The sequence below is a fragment of the Nelumbo nucifera genome, chromosome 3, assembly GCF_055504915.1.
Source record: "Nelumbo nucifera cultivar China Antique chromosome 3, China Antique-T2T, whole genome shotgun sequence".
Taxonomy (NCBI): Eukaryota; Viridiplantae; Streptophyta; class Magnoliopsida; order Proteales; family Nelumbonaceae; genus Nelumbo; species Nelumbo nucifera.
In genome coordinates, this window is record NC_142651.1 from 101,482,501 (window position 1) to 101,502,391 (window position 19,891).

Genomic DNA, 19,891 nt, shown 5'->3' on the forward strand with positions numbered 1-19,891 from the left:
AAATTATCATCATCATAATCATAATCCTTATCCCAATCAATACGGATTGGCTTCCCTACATAAATCTTATTATTTTATTTAATGAAATATTTATTATGTTTAAATCATTTCTAATTATTTCAACTCATGTCCTTTTTTCTAGTCGACTTAATTAGTAATTATGTAGTGTTTTTAAACCGCCGTTGACTTATACGGTTGGATCACTTGACATGGGAATTGTTCAGGCAATTTGCTTTCTTTTTATCCTAAACCTGGTTTTAAGCCAAAATTATTTATTTGGTCAGTGACCCATTGACCTAGGTGATTGAATCGTCAATTCATTTAATAGTTTTTGGTTATTTTTATTTTTTAAGTTGGAACAAACCGTTTGTTTAATCCGGTGGTCAGAATAGTTCTGATTATAGATCGATTTTTAAAACCTTGCTATATCATCTATTCATGTGACCAAACTATTTTTCTCCACTTTCTCTTTTTAATTGTCACTTATTGAAGCTATCATTAGGTTATTTTGAAATTTGAATTAATTTCAATCCATGTCCTTTTTTTTTGTCTGCCCCTAACCCTTGTATCCCCTTCAACTTCCAATTGATCACGTTTTTTTTTTCGTAGGAGTGCTTAAGGGATCTCTTATGCATCACCTTTTGGAGCTATTCCTATGAAGGATTTTATTCTTTTACTTCATCTTTTTTGCAGTTTGGATCAAACAGGCACAACGTTGTAAGTACGTTAAATGAGCATTTAGAAATTTTTTTACATATAAAAGTACTTCCATAAAAGTGCTTTCATAAAAGTACTTTCACAAAAGTTCTTTCGTAAAAATGTTTTCATAAAAGTGCTTTCATAAAAATACTTTACTTTTATAAAAGTACTTTTCGTAAAATTACTTTTATAAAAATGCCTTTGTAAAATTGTTTTTATAAAAGGATATATTGGTATTCTAAAAATTCACCTGGGACTATGGGAGAAAAAGTTGAATAAGTGATTATTGTACGAGCACTTACAAAAAAGCTAGAAATTTGAACTTAAAAAAAAGCACTTATTTCAGGTTTATTTTCCAAACACCAATAAATGTTTAATGGTATGACCCCGACCCAAATAAGCACTTATTTTTAAACACTCCCAAACATGGCCTAATACCCACTTCTTACCATTGCCAAAATATTTATCAAATGCTTATTTGACTTTATTGTACCTAGTAGATCCCGTCCCTTTTTTTTTTCACTCATCCATGACAGCATATGCATTTGTACGGCACTCTTTTTTTTTTTTTTTTCTTTTATCTCTTTCTTTTTTGCATGCTTTTATTGACCTTCCAATACTCTACGGACCGTAAATCATTGTTGGTCTTACAATTGTTTTATAAAAATTTTATTTTATTTAAAAAATGACTTATGAAAAATCAAAAAGAATATTATTTAATAGAGGGGTGTTCAACATGATTGGTTTTGTTATTGGAAACAAAAACAACAGCCACATAAGCCAAAATATATTATTTTTCTGAATATGGCGATTGCTTTTGTTTTCAAAAAAAAAAAAACCTGCATTATTCATTTTGGCGGTTCTTATAATTAATATTAGATATTCAAAATTTAAATTTTTACATAAAGTTTAATGGTCAGACCAGTTGACCCGGGAACCGGTTAGGTAATTGGTTATGTTTCACCATAAAATCATTTTTTTTTTACAAAAAACCGTTGATTTGATCAGTGACTTGCTGAACCAAACCGTTGAATTATTGACCCATCAACTCAAATAATGGTTTTTTGTTGTTTTTTATTTTATTTATTTTTAAAATAAAATGAATCATTCATTTGAATCGGACAATCAGACCTTTCAACCCAGGAACCGATCCCCAGAATGGTTCCATATCCGATCAAATTTTAAAACTTTGTTTGAGTGAATAGAGACCTTACCAATTAAGCCGATTCGCACCTTCACTTGTATATACATAAATTTTACATCCTTTTTTCAATGGAAACTTTGATCTCATTTTGGGTGCAAAGATGCCTTGGAATCTATATTTTATGTCATTATTAATATACAAACGTATTTTTGCCAAACACTGGTAAAATTGAACCAGTCTTCCCAAACGTAGCCTAAAGTGAAATAAGACATAAAAATTAAATCAGAATTTACATTTTTTTCATTTGGATCCCATATATTTGCACTAGTACAAATAAAATTGCACTTCAACCAAACGCAGCGAAGGCGTTGGTGGTAAGAATGTAAGATCACGGTGGTTCAAACCACACCGATTAAAAATAAAACGTGTCACCATTTAATAATAGACACCTGACACGTCCAGTTGGCGTAAAACCCTCGATCCACGAGCATTCATCTACATTATTATGTGATCCTGATTCCTGATTGACGGTTGACATCTACAGCGCAAATAAGAGCCTCTGTATTTTCCAGCACCGAATAACTACGCACCTAAACCCACACGGCATGTACAAATGTCGCGATAAACCGGCTATTGCAGTCATTGGGAGTAATCGCGTGTTAAACGATAACCGGGAGGAAATGACCATTTTGCCCTTAACATTTATATACTCCAATAATCCATCAATTCGATGCGATGTGCCACGAAATTTACTTTTTTTTTTTTTTTTTTCCGACCACATCCTCATAAGGCATGGCCACCCATCCGTGCAATAATCTTGACCAACTAACTTCCTGTGGACCCAGCAATCCGACCGTTTAGATGCATAAGCACCAATCCTACGGCAGAGATTCATGATATTGTTTTTTCTGATAATCTATTTCACTTTCTAAAAATAAACAAATAACTTTTTTATATAAAAAAACAATGGATTAATTGTTAAAAGTAAAACCTCTCCGAAGTTTCTGACTATTGCTGAAACCTCCCTTAAAATTTAGTAATTCCCTTTCTTGGAAATTTAATAATCCTTTATCAAGAGACATAAAAATATCCAAAATACTTATGCAATTACATTTGACCAAAATGTTTATTTTCCAACTTTTTTTTCACATCAATCACCATCTCAATCCCTTCTGATCAATTTTCCAAAATTGATTAATTTTTCAAATTTATGCTTTATATCAATGGCCAAAGGTAAAATTGCAACTTTAAAATTTCTTTTTTGTTGTTCATAAAGTTTGTATTATTTTTTTACATAGAAACATAAAACAGCAGCGATAGTAATTGCATGGGTATTTTCAATATTTTTTTACATAGAAATATAAAACAGCAGTGATACTTTTGGCCAAATTATTTATTTTCCAAAATTTTTCTTCACATCAGTAGTTGCCCCAATCCCTTCCAATCACTTTTCTGAATTTGATTTATTTTTCAAATTTGCTCTTCATGTCAATCACTTAAAAGGTAAAATTATAACTTTAAAATCTATTTTTTTGTTGTTCATAAAATTTATATTGCTTTTTTTACGTAGAAACTGGCCTCAATAATAACTGCGTGAGTATTTTCAACATCAACGAGAGCCAATGTAATGTCTGAAACGCCTGTTACTTTTGACCAAAATATTTATTTTCCAAAATTTTTCTTCATATCAATTGCTGTCCAAAATACCCGATCTCTTTCTTTTGTTGTTTATAAAATTTGTATTATTTTTCTATGCAAGCGAACACTTTCGTACCTCTTATTAAGAGATTTTAAAAAAAAATAGGTGATCTTGAAAATTAAAAAGAAATAATTGCAATTATCAAAACTTAAAAGGAGATTTAAGCAATTTGCTCAAAAATAAAAGCAGGATTAGCCGATTAGAGAGTGAAAAGAGTATGGAATCTGGCCACGAAGACAGTGGGCCGTGGTCACATCTCGCATCGGCTGAGTGCATATAAATGATAAATCCTTGCTTCCAAACCTGCGTAAATCAGTCTCATCTCGGTCGCTCGCTCGCTGGCTGTTGCTAAAAAACTCGTATATTATATATATATATATATATTTTTTTTTCCTCTCTCGAGTCGAGTCTACCCCTCAAGCTCAAAGCCCCTCTCTACTACTCCTAGGCGGAGAGAGTTGCGAGGACTTTGGTTTTTCTTATTTCCCCCTCTTGGCCTTCCCTCTCTTTTTTCTTCCCTGCAAGGCCTCCCGACGAATTCCTACATTCGTAAGCCATGAAAGCTTAGCTCTCTTAAGCCAGGTAAAACTCCTCCGCCATCTCTCCTTTTGTATATGTCTCTCGACTCTCTCTCCTTCTCTTTGTCTGTGTGTCTTTGTTTTGTGTTCTTGTGTTCTTTGTTTTTTTTTACCAAGTTGGCAATCGAGGTAAATCGATACATAACCATGAAGACCCATTTGCGCAGGCCAAAGTTTTCACGTGGGTTTTGACGTTCAAGCTCGTCCATGGAGGTTAGCAAATCTTGTCTTTCATTCCTTTCTGCATGTTTCCTTCTGTTTATAAGACGATTCGATGTGTTCTTCCTCGTGCTTCAATAGTTGCTCTAGTGTTGGAATAAGTTGAATTTGATGGGATCACTTGGAAATTGTCACTACGAGCTATGGGTTCTTGATTCTTGGACGATTTGTTCAGTTCGAATGCTGTATACTTTTGGTTGGGATAATAGGACTTGTTATTAATATACTCGACTCGTTGGGTTTCTTTTAATTTTGCGTTATTTTCTGTTTTTTTATGTTCTTTTGAGATGGGCATATGTGGAGTAGCTTTAGGTGTTGTTTCGGGTTCGAAGATGGATATGGGATGTGTTAGTCTTGTTCTCGGTTTGCAACTGTGAGGTTCTTTTTATACGTTTTTCATTCCAGTGGTGTTTAGATTGTGCGAATCTGGTTTGTGGGTTTAATTGAGTTGTTTGCATATAATGTTTGTCTTCATTATTTATGGCATTTAGCTTGAACATTCCCTCTGATTTGCCTATACAGCTATTGTGATCCCTCTTCTTTTTCTTTTCTTTTTTTTTTTTGTTAAACATCATTTAATTTTTATATCCATTTATCTATATTACCTCTTCGTCCTTTGAGGATCTTTAGTTCTCGTCGTGGTTTTTCTTTTGGTAGAATTAAAGCAATTTGATTTCCTCCATACTGGTAAAAGTAGCTATGGGTGGATTGCTAGCAGGCATACTGAAGTTATTATTTGCAGTCTCTTTCTTATGGGAAATTACCTGTTTGAATTTTAGTCCTTTCAATGTGCCATAGTTAGGGAAAAAGGGACTTACCTTTGGATATCTTGGTTGGAGTAGCTTCCTTATGTTCGGAAAACATTTGATGTTTTTCCACTCTGAAGAACTCGGGATATGTAAGGAATCGGAGTTTCTTTCTTTACCATACATTTCAATTGGCTTTGCAAGTCCAATATCCTAAACTTCTTATGCACATCCAAATTGACTGTGGAAGTTGGGAGGATCTGCTATTCTACTTGGTTACTGAATCCAATACAAAACTCTATTTCATTTTTTAGATCAACACTTGTTTTATTTTATTTTTGAAGGGGAAAGTGAACTTACATCTCTTACTGTTAAACATTTTAGTAGCTGTTAGGCTGATTAGATTGCATGTAGGAGAAAAATATGCACTTATAGTTCCACTGTCGGAAGGGAAGGTTGAAATATACCTGATAAGGCTAATTTTATAGATTAAACCTCCAAATACAGGCTTCAAGAGATGCATTTGTTATACTAAAACCCTTCTATTGCCTCTGTTGCAGTGCAGTCAGTGTGAAAGCACCTCAAATCCCAAACAGCTCATGTTTCCTTATTTATGCTTGTAAATCTCTATTTCAACCAGTTACTCTAGGGTTGTGCAGCATACTGCTAGCCAACCCCATATGGTTGGGATAAGGCTTAGATGATGATGATAGGTGCAGCATACTGCTGAAGTTGTTTTCAGTGCTATAGTGGCTCAATCAACTAACTTAATATGTGCTATTTCAGTTCTCTTGTGGCACTAAAGCTTCTTTACACTAATAGTGCTATCTTTTTGGCCACTTCAGAATGGTTTTTCCTCTTTTGGAATGTTGGTTACATGTTTATTTGAGTCATTTAGTTGTTTTTTTTTTCTTATGACAGAATACATGGCTTTTGATAGGCAAACTGGCAGGACAGGATTTGTGTAGTCAACCCCAAATAGTTGGGATTAAGGCTGAGTTGAGAATAATTTCATGTGGTTTATAATTAATTTAAAGGGTACTTCACTATTGTGGCATATCAGCATATGACTTTGGTCTAAGTTGCTTCAGTTATCATTTCCTTACTAATGATTTCGTCTGTTTTGACTTGTTTAAAGGTATTAGATCCACATTTATGATAGTCTACTGAACTCACATTTCTTCGGGTTATTTCCTTTTACAGATGGATTCAGTTGAAACATATAATGACAACGAGTGCATTGAAGACTTATCTCTTGACCACTTACATTCTATAGGTTCTCCTGATATAAGTGATATATTTGGAGATTCACAGGTATTCCCTCGAGTTGGAGATGAATACCAGGCAGAAATTCCACATCTGGTAGCAAAATCTGACTATCTTAAGCGAATAAAGACAACCAATGCAGAAGTCATGGTTGATGTTGCTCATTCTTTTTGTGTGGGATTACCAATCCCAATTATGTGGGTCAATAATAATGAAATTGGTAAGATCAAATGTGAATCACTGGAGTCTCTTGCTGAGTTGGATAAAAACGGGTCTGTGCAATCTGTAACCAGCAAAGATTGCCAAATAAATTCAAATAACATAGACTCAAAGCTTAAGGTTGAACCTTTGGATGTTGCATTGAACCATGGGAAGGGACTAAGAGAATCAGAAAACCAAAAATTTATGATGGTAGGTGATCAGATTGATTCAAAGTTTCCTTTGCAACAACAAAACAAATCTGCCCAGTATAATGACAGTGCCAAAGGTGATTATCCGGTTCCTGGCTCTTCTAGTGAGCCTTGGAGTGATATTGAGAAAAAGAGCTTTATCCTTGGTCTATATATTTTTGGGAAGAATCTTGTCCAAGTGAAAAGATTTATTGGGAGTAAAGCTATGGGGGATATACTATCATTCTATTATGGCAAATTCTATAGATCAGATGGACACCGTAGATGGTCAGAGTGTCGGAAGATGAGAAGCAGAAGGTCTGTACATGGGCAAAGGATTTTTACAGGATGGAGGCAACAGGAATTGTTGTCACGCTTGCTTATGAATGTCCCAGAAGAAAGAAAAAGTGCACTGCTGGAGGTATTTCATTTTATTTTATTAAACTTGAGATCAAACTTTTGCCTTTAGAATTTATTTAGATGAGATTAAGGGATCTCTGATGATTTATCCTTTGTGGCAATCATATCTTATTAGGAAGTTTCATATTGTACACTTCAGTTATGGGTGCATAAAATATTATGATGTCTGGAAAAATGTGCTAAACTAGCTTCTTTTTTTTTTCTCTATCCTTTGCAGTAGTATTCGTTTTGTTGCTTTCTGTCCCATTACAGTTTCAGCATTTGATTCTTTATACATAGTAACTTCATTTTGGATTAGAGGTTTTTTCTATTATTTTTGCACATTTTATTTGTACCTGTAATGTAAATCTTTGTTAGAAAATCAGAAGCAAATATATAAAAAGAGATGATAGGATCATCAAGAGTTAATGGTCAAAACCAATAGGCTAAAACTACCATCCAAGCAACAGAACAATACAACAAGAACCCCCCAAACCCAAAAGAATTAATCCAAGAGGACCAAGCCTTAATACACCTCACTCTCATTGTTAGTGAATATGTGTATGGCAAAAATATGATCCAGGAAAAGTTTGTATGCAATTTAGAACTAAGAACAAAAAATGCAACAGAAAATTCAGTCAAATAAATGTAATACAGTAGAGATCAATCAAATACAAATTCATGTTTAATACATTTTCAAATACAAATTCTTCCTGCTTTTTACTCTAGTCTGCGTCTTTTTCCTTGCAGAACAAAAAAACATGACTTCTCAAGTATTTCTTTAGATTCTATATCTACAGTTTAGGCCTCCTGTAGGACCTATTCAAAATTAATAGTTACATTTCCCCTGATGTAATTCTTTTTTTTCCTTAGGCTAAGAGTACAAATACAATATGTACAGTACAAATACAAAGTGTAGAAATAGAAAATACAGGGTTTTGCATTGTACATATATACAAATATGTTCAGTGCTAAACCTTGTTTATGGTATTTCTAAGCCTTGTATTTACACTCTACATACTTGTATTTGCATTTCTCCAAACTGAGCCTAAGTATTTCTCTATTATTACGAAGCATGAATCCTATGAAGCTCTAGCTCTGTGCAACAGTATAAATCATCCTTCTAGGGGCTTTCCATCCGCCCCATAAACAAAAGGGATTTCTGTTAGATCTAGATGGGCACGGACTATCTTTTATTTCCAAGAAATGGTTTTATAGGGAACTATCACTTTATTAACCTTCTAGTTGTTTTAGACAATTCAATCTTTACATTGAGGGGTTAGCTAACTAAATATCTCACGCTTAAGTTGTTCAGGGTCATGGACTCCATTAGTACTATTTTAGTCCTACTTCATTTTAAAACCTCTTGTTTCCAAGGCATTTGTTGGTAAGTCTAATTTTGCATTTAGTCCCTCTCTAGTTTAATCGAAATTAATACTGTTGCATTGGCAAACAATATATACCATGGGACCTCCTGAATATGTTTAGTCAATTCATCCATGACTAGTGCAGAAATGCCATTTTGATCTTTTATAAACTTTTTGTTATCGATAAAAGAAAAAGAAAGAAAAAGCTATTTGATTTGGGTTCTACCTAGGGTGTGAAAATATAATGCTAAGGGAAAATATCAGCCTCTCACTTCATGGGAGCTGTGGTCATAAAGTGGGAAGCCTGCCAATTCCACTGGGGGGAGGGGGGGTTTATAGTTATTTTCACATCATATGTAAAAACTTTTTTGAACACACTTGCTTACATAATCATGATACTTTTTAGGTACTGAGCCATCATTTCATTTTGACTGAGGATGACATGACAATCCCCTAAATGCTAATGCTACAAGGCTTATGGTTCCTGTAGACCTTGTAGCATGTGATCATCTTCAATAGTTAACCAAGCACAATGGCGTCCCTTGGAGTGCTAATGCTACAAGGCCTATGGTGCCTGTAGGTTCATGCTCTCGCCTGATAAGCAAAACTAGCATGCATGCACTTAGTGCAATGTTGCTTAGGCTCAGTTTGGAAAGAGTACAAATACAAATATGTAGAGTGCAAAACCTTGTATCGTGTATTATTTTGTATGTATTTGCACTGTACATATTTGTATTTGTGTTCTTTCCAAACTGAGCCTTAGCATTTCTCCGTAAAACAACTTCAAAATTGCTATGTGGAACCTTCATTGATTGTTTAGTCAGTTGGACTGTTAATGGACCCCTAAACTAAAGGGCTTTGAGGTGAAGTCTTGCCACTGTTGAGATTTGGGATAGGTGCTTGGGTCTTTAGGTCCATATGAATATTGCAAGAGGTTTCCAGGTTGATTGTAGTTTGAACTGACCCAGCTTTAACCTAATATAAGCGCTGTTCTGATTACATATTAGGATGAGTTCAGGATCCAGCTGTGGCCATGGCCCAGTCTCATCAGGAACTCATCTCCAAGAAATATAGTGCTCTTGATGCATGGTCAGTAAACAAAAGTAAATCCTCTGTGACTTGAATATTTAATATACAAATCATACATGACTAAACAGAGTTGGAGCAAGATGGCATATTGGATGAAGAATGCTGCATGGCATGGTCTTGATTAAGCATCTCAAGACAAAATTGTAATATAAAACTGTTAAGGACCTTGAACCTAATGGCTCACACCAATCTCTGATTATGGTGATTGGATTGAAAAGGGAACAATTACTCTCAAATGTTCGAGGTGGGGACTGCCTGCACTTGGGTGATGGGTCTACAGATCTGCCATCAGCTTAGCCAAACATTTCTTTCCTTGGGGGGGGGGGAGTGAATATGTAATGAATACAAGAATTAAAAGGGTTTAGGTAGTGACTTCTAGCCTGACAACTATGTAATAACACTCTACATGATCTGTTCTTTTCCTAAATCAATAAAAGATGAAAAATTACTCATCAAGAAAAGAAAAACATGTACAATAGTAGAACATAACTAGAAATGAAATTTTCCTTCCTCTGAAAAAAAATTTAGAATTTACAAGTCAATGGAATTTTTAGAATATTATCCAAAAAACATTTTAAATGGTATTTGGTAGAGAAGGTGTTTTAAGGTTGACTTCTATGAATGAGTTGGATACTATGAATTAAAGACATTCTGATGCATTGTACAACTAAATGGTTACATGATTAAGATTAAGGTATTGAAAAGTACTAGCTAAGATTTTTAATATGTCATGGAAATATTAGGAAATTTATAGACATTTTAAACCATGATTGGAGCTACTACTCTAGGTTCCTTTGAATGACTTCATTTATGAACCTGTCCTCTCTAGCTTTTTTGCTACACTCATTTTTTGGACATGTTTCTTGACTGATCAACACTCTGTTCCATATGGCATAGCTAGCCTTACAACTGTTTTGTAGAATTTTCCTGTTAATTCAAGTGGTATTCGCCTATCACACTCTGGATGTAGCCCTCCATTTTGCCCATCCTTCTCTAAGTCTATGGGCAACATCCCTTAACCTCTCACTTGTTATGAATTATCAAACTGAGGTATTGAAAAAAGGTCACATCTAGAAACAAATTAATGAATAAAGAAAATTAAATGTCAAGGTTCCATATAGACAGATCCCGGTCTAAGATTGAATTTAAGGCTATACAAGGTTTGTAAAGGTTTCCCTGCCTTTCCCTACTCTTTCCTTCAAACCAAACACAGCCTAAGTGCTTAGTGCTTCACTCTCGTAATCCTTGCCTCCCCCCTCCCACACACCCATCCACCCCACACACATTTACATACAAGTCAAAGCATGCCTTGATATTTTGGGGAAAGGAAAATAAATCAGAGGACCAAAATTGGAGATATAGAGGCAGTTTCTTTATTTTCTGGCCCATTTACTATTCTTGAATATAGGTCATGAAATAGAGAAACCAAGGGCAAGAGTAGCTGATCCATTTAAATTTTTTGGCACATTAAGAGACACTAAATTATTGTTTTCGTTTCTTGGAGAAAATTGTATAATCACATATAAAGTAAATAGCTTGTTTCCTATTCCAGCCAAAGGAATTGAGATCCACCTTTGAGAAACATTGGGCAACTAAATAAGTGTAGACCTAAGTTGTGGGGTGGTTGGAAAAAGGCAAGGGGGTGACTTGGCAGCTTAGGAATGAACCCAGGCACTTTAAGTGGTTGTCAAAAGACATGGACCTGCAAGTACATTGGGTTAGAAGATCTACCAACAGTTTGGCAGATAGTTTAGCTAAGCAAGGGGTTCAAAGACAAAATATGTATTGGACACAATTATAATAAGGGTGGGGTGGCTTGCCTTGTATCGGGCTTGCTAGTTGCTCACAACTTGTATTTAATTCCTAATCAAGAAAAAAAAAAAACATAAAGCTAAGATGCTAAGATCGATTGAATGGGAGGTTGCACCTCATGCCTCTTCTTGGGGTGCTTGTAACATTTCTGATATATCATTAATAAGGCTTTTTCAATTATCAAAAAAAAAAAAAGAAACAAATATGGACACTGATGTAGGAAAGAAGAATATCATACTTCATTATTACTTCACACTTCTGGAATTATCCCAGTTAAGATGTTATTACTTCTAAAAAAAAGGTTAAAGAGGTTATCTACCCAAAAATAGCATGATAGATGACTTTTCTTTTTCTTTTTTTTTTCCTTTTTGATAAGGTAAGCATGATAGATGGTAGATGACTTTTAACAACCTGTTTATACCTTCAGAGATTTTTGGCTCTTTACTGGCACTCTTTCTCTTTGTCACCGCCCAAATGAATGCATTAGAGCTAATTGTAATACAAGCTAATCTCTTAAGTGGAGCCAATATACTGCTTTTATGATTCTTCAAGTGCAAGGCAATGGGAAAACATTCAATGAGCCCTCTAGTCTAAATCCAAGATATTCCTAAGATTTTAGTGAGTTTCAAGAAGTTAGGGAAGAGGATTTCATTAGGGGTTTGGAGGGGGAGAAGATGGGGTAGAGAAAGAGATGGTTTCAGAGGAGGGTGTAGGAAAAACGGGAGTCGGAAAGGCAAAGTGGAGGAAGCTGGTGACAAAAGGAAATGAGGATATCGAACCAAAACAATTTTAGAAAAGGATGAGAAGGATGCAGAAGTTGAGGAAGATACTGTAGATTACATTTCAAGTGAAGATATTGTTTTAGATGAAACTCATGAAGTAGAGGGTGAAGTTGATTTGGAGACAATAGCGAATACTGAATTGGAGGTGAGTAAGACTCTTGGTTTATTCTTTTTTTTTTTTTGGGGGGGGGGGAAGATGGTGAGGAAGAAATTTTGGGAGTTGGAAGAAACGTTAATGCTCCTGATGGCTTTGAACCTGGCACCAATTGGATTTGTGCGGCATCATCTGTTTTGGAAAGGGATCTAGAGAGAGGAGAGGAGCGATGGAATTAGAGAGGATGAACACTAGCGAGAGGAATCACAATGTATAAGACATTTCAGAAATTGGAAGAACTTCCAAACTGTTCAAGTGTCAAAAAATTTTTCAAGGTAGAAAGGGTTCTTTTCTTTGGTTTTGGGCCTAACAAGAAGGTAAAGAAAGCCAATGAGGGAAGAAACGAAAGCTTTCTCACATTGTTGGTGGTGTTGAATAATCAGGGGCAGTGGTGGGGCGGTGTCAGTTTGGGTTTCAGATTTTTATTTTTTGGTTATTATTGTTGATGTGGGTCATAGTTTTCAAGGCGTCTAGGTGATTCTAGGCGACATTGGGGCGCCTAGTCTCCTAGTCGCCTAGGCGATAAAAGTTTTATAATATAAAAAACTGACTTTTGGCTAGTTTCCTAGTTTTATATACCATTCAGCATGTATGTTAATTGAAAAAATAGCAATTCTCTTTATTAAGAACATTAAATTTCCTCTAAAAATGTGGCAAATCATCACATCTAAAAGATAAAAATCTTTTACATGTATTAATTTCATTATTTTCAAAAGTAATACTACTATAATAAGTATTTAATAAAGCAAATTCATATTAATTAGCAGCTAAAGAAGGTTATTAACTTATATGATAAATATTCAAGATAGAAAGTAAAATAGAAAAAAAAAACAAGGATGGAGTTTCTGTTTTATTTAATTAGAGAGAGAGAATAGAAAAAAAGAACATTATTATTCTATTCTTTCTTTCCTCTTTCTTTTCTTTCTTTTTCTCTCCACAAAACCCTTTGATCTTTTAAATTTCAGTAGTAAAACATTAAAACAAAGTATAATTGATATACATAGTATATAATAAAATATATTAATACATACATTAATAAGATACATCGATATAAATGACATTATAAAAGGCACCCGCCTTGTCATTTTTGTCGCCTAGGCGGGCGCCTAGTTGCTAAAAGTCAAGGCATTTGGGCGAGGCGCCCAGCCAAGGGTGCCTAGTCGCCTAGGCAATGCCTTGACAACTATGATGTGGGTGTTTGCTGTTGGTGGTCTTGGCGGGATTCTCAGGTGGTGGGACGATTTTCATTATGTTCTGATCTAGTAGGCTTGATGGGGAAAGTTGTGTCCAGAGGTTTTAGGGTACCTCTTTATACTCTATCTTTTCTTAATAAATTTCTTCTTTTTTATTTATTATAAAAAAGGCATTCCTAATATTACAAACTGAAAATTAATGCATGACAGTTAATGTTGAACTTATTATCTAATATTGACATATTGATGTTACACAAGTGTGTTGGCACAATGGTAGAATCTCAGGCTGAGAAGCATGTGAGCATCCACTTTGTGCAAAAAATGCCAAAAGTAAGATCCGTATCCAGAGTACCCCTCCCAAGACCCCAGTAGCTGAGTCCATCATTGGGTAATGACCCTTCTATTGATGTTTTACCAACACGACCACTTATCCATATGGTAAATCATGGAAAAAATGCATCTAGAATGTCACTAAAAGTTGTATGAACTTCTTTCAGAAAGCAAATCTTTTGTTATGGAAGTGCCATGAATTATACAAATTTAGGCTTATCCTAGTATATTCAAAACCATATTGGCAATTTTTTCATTGTCAAGGGCTGTTTTGTCTCCATTAATTGGTGTTTTTCTTTGCTTATGTATTAGTTTTTTTTGTTTTTTTTTTGGATATTAGGTGGTTAGTATGTGTCCATGTCAAACCAGTCCAGATTTGATATTTGCCAAGGGAGACTAGAGGGAAGTTGTGCACCAGGTGGAGAAATAAGTTAATATCACCCAGTTATGTTACTGCCCCTACTTCAGTAACATAACATAAAATACCCTATTACCCTTAAGGATTAAAGAATCAGTGAAACACATGTTGGATACGCTAGGGAAAGAAACGCATATAAATTCCATAAATACATTAATTATACTAAATTTAAGGTCAAATGGCCACAAATAATGTATAAATACATAAAAAATGTATATTTTAATGGTGTATATGAAAAAAAAAAGTATTAATATAACAAGATGCGTAGATATCATACAATTTTATCGATAATACTATATTAATTATTTTCTATTTTATTATTTTTATTTTTTTACATTAACAAAAAAGTCAACCAAATATTAAATTCTGAAATGTAAATTAAAATATCAATTAATAATTTATAAAATATATAATCTCAGCTTAAAATATATCATATGTATTAAAATTTCTAAGATAAATATCATATGCAAATTCATAATTTTTAATTACTAAAATGATTTTTTTGATAATTAATTACTAAAATGATTATTACATTATTAATATTTTTATTTATATAATTTTCTAAAATTAAAAACATTTTTGATATAAATGTAGATACACAAATTGATACACACCTGTGTCAGCCCGATATGCACAACTAGCAGGATACACCTCCAATTGTTGTGTATCCCTTGCCAGTTAGTAACAATACCAATACGATATGTCAATATTTCAATCCTTGCCCTCAAGTAAGCATAAAAACCAAAACACCCAGCTGCCTATTACATCAAAGACTTATAACAATTTGTATGTCAATAAAAATGCTACATGTATATTCTTGGGTAAAGGCTCATAACCTCTTAACCAATTCCCTTTTTTTGTAACCTTTAGATTATAGTGAATCTAGTGTTTTAAAAGTGCAAGGTGCGGAAAAAGCACAAGGGGCAATTTGTGCCTGAGGTGCAAGGCACAAGGTGAGGTGTGTGCCATTTTGAAGCAAGGTGCAAAAATACAAAAAAGGCCAAAAAATAAAAATAAAAAAGAGTCATAAAATTCAGAAAAACCAAAAAATATAAAAAAGAAATCAAAAAAATATTAAACATAATATTAATAAAAAATATAAACTTAAATTTTAAAATAAATATTTTAAAAAGCCTATTATCTAAAGTTAAAATACACAAACATAGCATGTAAAGTGTATTCAAATGAAAATTTAAAAATAAAATCAAACATATAAAACATTTTCAAGCATGTAAACCCACAATCTCTTTTCCTCAATTGCATTACTTCATAGCTAATGTGGTGTAAAAAATATTGCATTCCTGATTCTATGAGCCGCCTTTGTACCACGCGTCTTGAGGCAAGCCCAAACAAGTCTATGTTAGGGTCTTAAATTCTTAATTCTCAAACAAAAAATAATGATTTTATAATTTTAATTGCCTTTTAAGAAGATATTTTATTAGGAGGAATGAATGAATTATAAAATCGTTATTTTTTGTGTGAGAAGTAAGAATTTAAGACCCTAACATGGACTTGTTCGGGCTTGCCTCAAGGGGTGTGGTCAAGGGTCTGGGAGCGGATCCCCGAGCTCAGCTGTTAGGTTCAAAAAAAAAAAAAACAAAAAAAAAGCATAAAAATTTAAAAAGGCACACGCCTGGGCTGAGGTGTTAGCAATGTTGGAGGGGGTGCAAAGAGCCAAAGAAATTAAAGTTAAGAAACTGATTATAGAAGGAGATTCTGCGGTTGTTGTGGATTGGCTGAAAGAAGACACTTCCAAGATGTGGAGCTACAGCAATGAGAAAAGAAAATTCAAGTGGCTGATTAAGGATATGGAAGTCCTATGTACTTGGGTTAAAAGAAATGCTAATTCCTTCGCTGATGGATTGGCTAGGCAAGGAGTTTTTAGAAATTCTGGGTTTTGGGCTCAATTGTAAGGTTTTGAGTGTTTAATTCAGATGTATTTCTGTTCTGGGGAGTTAAGATTCTTTAGCTCCTCTTCCCTGTAACTTTTTTTCCAATATTAATGAATTCTGTGGTTATTGATAAAAAAAAAGGCACACGCCTGGGCTGAGGCGCAAGGCACATCAAGTGCACCAGGCATGCGCCTAGGACCTAGGCGAGGTGCATAGTACCCTAAAATGTGCCTTTTAAATCACTGACTGGGATCTTCTCACCCCATGTACATCCATCTTTACAATCTAAATATAATGTACTTTACCTTTCTAAATGTATATCTGTGCAAACTTATAAGCAAGGGTTGCTTTTGTTAAATAACTGTTAGGCTTGCACTTTTAAAGATTCTTTTCATCTGTTTAACAAAGGCATTGTTCTCTCGTCTCCACATTAATGTTTACCAATTGGCAGGTCTTTAAGACATTTGGAGAGGGGAAATTTTCATTAGAAGAATACATCTCCACTTTAAAAGATACAGTCAGCATGAATGTTCTTATTGAAGCTGTAGGAGTTGGTAAAGGGAAGCAAGATCTCACTGGCATCATCATGGAGCCTTTAAGGACCAGTCAGGTTATTTCTTCTCGTGCTGAAATACCAATTGGTAAGGCATGCTCCTCTCTTACATCCAAGGACATCATCAAGTTCCTAACTGGAGACTTCAGGTTAAGCAAAGCTCGATCTAATGATCTCTTCTGGGAAGCTGTTTGGCCCCGCTTGCTAGCAAGGGGCTGGCACTCTGAGCAGCCTAAGAATCATGGTTTTTCTGTCTCCAAGAATTTGTTGGTGTTTCTTGTACCTGGTGTGAAGAAGTTCTCAAGGAGGAAACTTGTTAAGGGAAACCATTACTTCGATTCTGTTAGTGATGTCTTGAGCAAAGTTGCATCTGATCCAAGGCTTCTTGAGCTTGGTGCTGAAGCAGCTAGAGGTAGTGGTGACAAAGAAGAATATGGATGGGAAACATTGGACCACGATGGTCTGTCCAATCGGCAACGTCATTGTTATCTTCGACCACGACTTTCAAATTGTAATTCAGATCTAATGAAGTTTACAGTTGTGGATACCAGCTTGGTTCATGGAGAAGGACAATGCAAGGTAAGAGAACTAAGAAATTTACCAGTTGACACTACTAATAGTTCCACATCCATAAGTCCTTCAAGAGAAACTGATAGGGATACCTCTGATGAGCCAACAGATGAGCCAGATTCTGCTGATAGATTGTCAAATGATCAAAGGGATACTAATATTTCCAATCAAACATGTATATCTGACAAGGTAATACAGTCTGAATTATCAGATTGTGCAGTTGGTCTTGCAATGCAAGAGACACTAAAAGCTAAAACAGATCCTGTTAATGTCCCGATGAACAATCACAAAGATCCATCTGTCCATACATCTAATGACAAGAATCAGAGGAAGTGTCAAATCAGCAGGAAAACAAAATCTGGCCAATCCAACTATTTAGCTCCCATAACAAAACAGCGAAGGTTAACTGCTTGTAATCGCACCACAAACAATTACTCTATTGGTCCAGGACAAAAACAAGATGAGCCTCACCGTCAGTTAGACTCACCAGATGCAAGTGAAAACATGGTTTCTCAAGTGGGCATGTCTTTAGATAAGGCTTCATCCACTAGTTCTTCAGCTAAAGAGAGCCCAATTGAGCACAATGAAGGCATTGTTAGCCAGAACTTTTTTGGCACAGAGCTTCCTCATGAGAAACCTCAAACCCGTGCTTTGATTGACCTGAACCTACCTCATGTCCCACCAGATTTTGAAACTGATGAATCCTTCATGGAGGTGGCAGACAGCCAAGATGACCCAAGTGCAAAGGGGTCATCCATCCCATCTGAAAGGCAGCACACAGAGGAGTCAGAGGCTTTAAGACTTAAAAGTGTTGCTATAGCAGAAGAGCAACCTATTGCAAATGCTAGGAGGCACAGCACAAGAAACCGGCCATTGACCACCCGAGCATTGGAAGCTCTTGCTTGTGGTTTCTTTAACACTAAGCGGAGGAGGAGGGGACCGGAGGCTCTGTCCCATGAAAACTCAATATCAAGACCTTCCCGGCGGGCCCGTGGCAAGGTTGGAGTTTCTACTAGAATTGTGGATTCTAAGTTAGAAGAGGGGGTGGTGGATGGTGAGTCTAGTACAAGCAGCAAGGTGATGGATTTGGAAGTGCTTAATGAGTTATTAGGGGTCCGTAATCCTGCCTATCATCCTGAAGTTATGATGTGTAAAGATAACATGTCTGGTTAGGTGGTGATTTGCTTATCTGAGTTGAGGATTGGGAAGTGGTCCCAGTGGTTGAATTACCTATAAGCATGATGCCACTAGTTCTACCAGTATTCTCGGGAGCATCACTGTTTTTTGTGTGCTCCCATTGACTCGAATATTTACCAAGAGTATAGGAACCTTTACATTTCTAGCTGGCTGTCATGCTTGGTTTGGCCACAAAAATGTTGCAAAGAGTCTGGTATAGTGGTGCTTGAGAACAGGTTTTGCACAATTGATATAGCAGCATGGAAGTTGTGAAATGAGTTAACAAGAGATGATGAGAGATTTCAGTTGGAGTCGCAATGCTCCAGAAAGAACATTTGACAGATATGATACTTCTTAAAATCAACTTGCAGTCTGTTAAGGGGGATTGAAGAAAAGTTGCTGCATGTGAAATGAGGAATATCAAATTTTGATTCATTTGGTTCTGATTGCATTTCTGCAGCTGGTTGGCCCCATTATACAAATTGGTTTACATAATCATCCATTCCTGCAATGTTGTAACTTGTAAGGAGTTATAATTTCTCCCTTCTAAATGCTTCCATGTAGTATATATCATTTTTTTTTTCTGGGGGTTCTTTTTTTCCCTATTCTTTACCACTACAAAGGATTCAAGAATTGGACATGATGGTATCATTTTGGCCCTGTTTTATGTGTAACCATGACAATTGAACAAAAGACCATCAGGTTTCTTTGACGAGCCAGGAGTCCTGCTGCAAAGTCTTTTGTCCTTTCTAAAAGGCTTAAGTAAATGGTTCACACATTGACAAGCTTTGTTGGCAGGTCTAATTTTATTTTCTTTCCTCATGGCTTTTCTTGTTGATGAAAATGCTATGATCTTAGGGTTTTTTCATAGGTGAGCATACTCATCAAGTTCATTATCTTTATTTTATATCCTGCTCATCTTCGATCTCTATCTTTTTTTTTTATTTATATATTTTTTTTCTAGATTTTCGTAATAAAGGACAAGGCTAATGTATTGTCAAATAGGAGAAAATCTGAATACCTATCTTGTGCGAGTTTATATTATTATTGGGATGGGTTGGTTTCTTTTGTCCTTTTTCTACAGGCCATGAAGGAAGAGAAATATCAGCCTAATAGAAAACGAGCTCGGATATGCTCCTCACTCCAACCTCACAATGCATCCCAGCTGTATATCGGGAACATCTCCTATACTTTATATTGTTATACACGGTGGGATGGGGCTGTGAGTTTGGTGTGAGGTGTTTCTGTGAGGAGCATACTCCGATTCCTAGAAAATAAATCCACTGATGTGTTTACTTCTGAATTCTAGTAAAAGAAAGGTTCAAAGTATCAATACGATATGTATCGGCCAATCTGATACTCTGAAACTTGAGTAAAAGAACTGATACTTTTGTAGGCCACTTTAATCGGCTTCTT

General features: G+C 35.2%; 1 protein-coding gene across 2 annotated transcripts; it reads left to right on the plus strand.

The window, feature by feature from the left end:
* The first annotated feature begins 3,885 nt into the window (after positions 1–3,885).
* On the plus strand, positions 3,886–19,186 carry LOC104599012 (uncharacterized). Of its 2 annotated transcripts, XM_088902311.1 has the most exons (5): positions 3,886–4,124; positions 4,288–4,333; positions 6,007–6,123; positions 6,289–7,161; positions 16,628–19,186. In XM_088902311.1, exons 4-5 carry the CDS (start codon positions 6,289–6,291, stop codon positions 18,470–18,472), a joined length of 2,718 nt encoding a protein of 905 aa, XP_088758437.1. In that variant the 5' UTR covers positions 3,886–4,124; positions 4,288–4,333; positions 6,007–6,123; the 3' UTR covers positions 18,473–19,186. The 2 variants fall into 2 exon arrangements, with proteins under 2 accessions (XP_088758437.1, XP_010259676.1); XM_010261374.3 differs by lacking the exon at positions 6,007–6,123 and having other exon boundaries at positions 3,887–4,124.
* The last annotated feature ends 705 nt before the right edge of the window (positions 19,187–19,891 follow it).

What these genes read in the sequence shown, in the direction of transcription:
- LOC104599012 (XM_010261374.3), top strand. An exon ending in GAAAAAGTGCACTGCTGGAG is followed by an intron (nt 7,162 to 16,627) that starts GTATTTCATTTT and finishes ACCAATTGGCAG; the next exon opens with GTCTTTAAGACATTTGGAGA.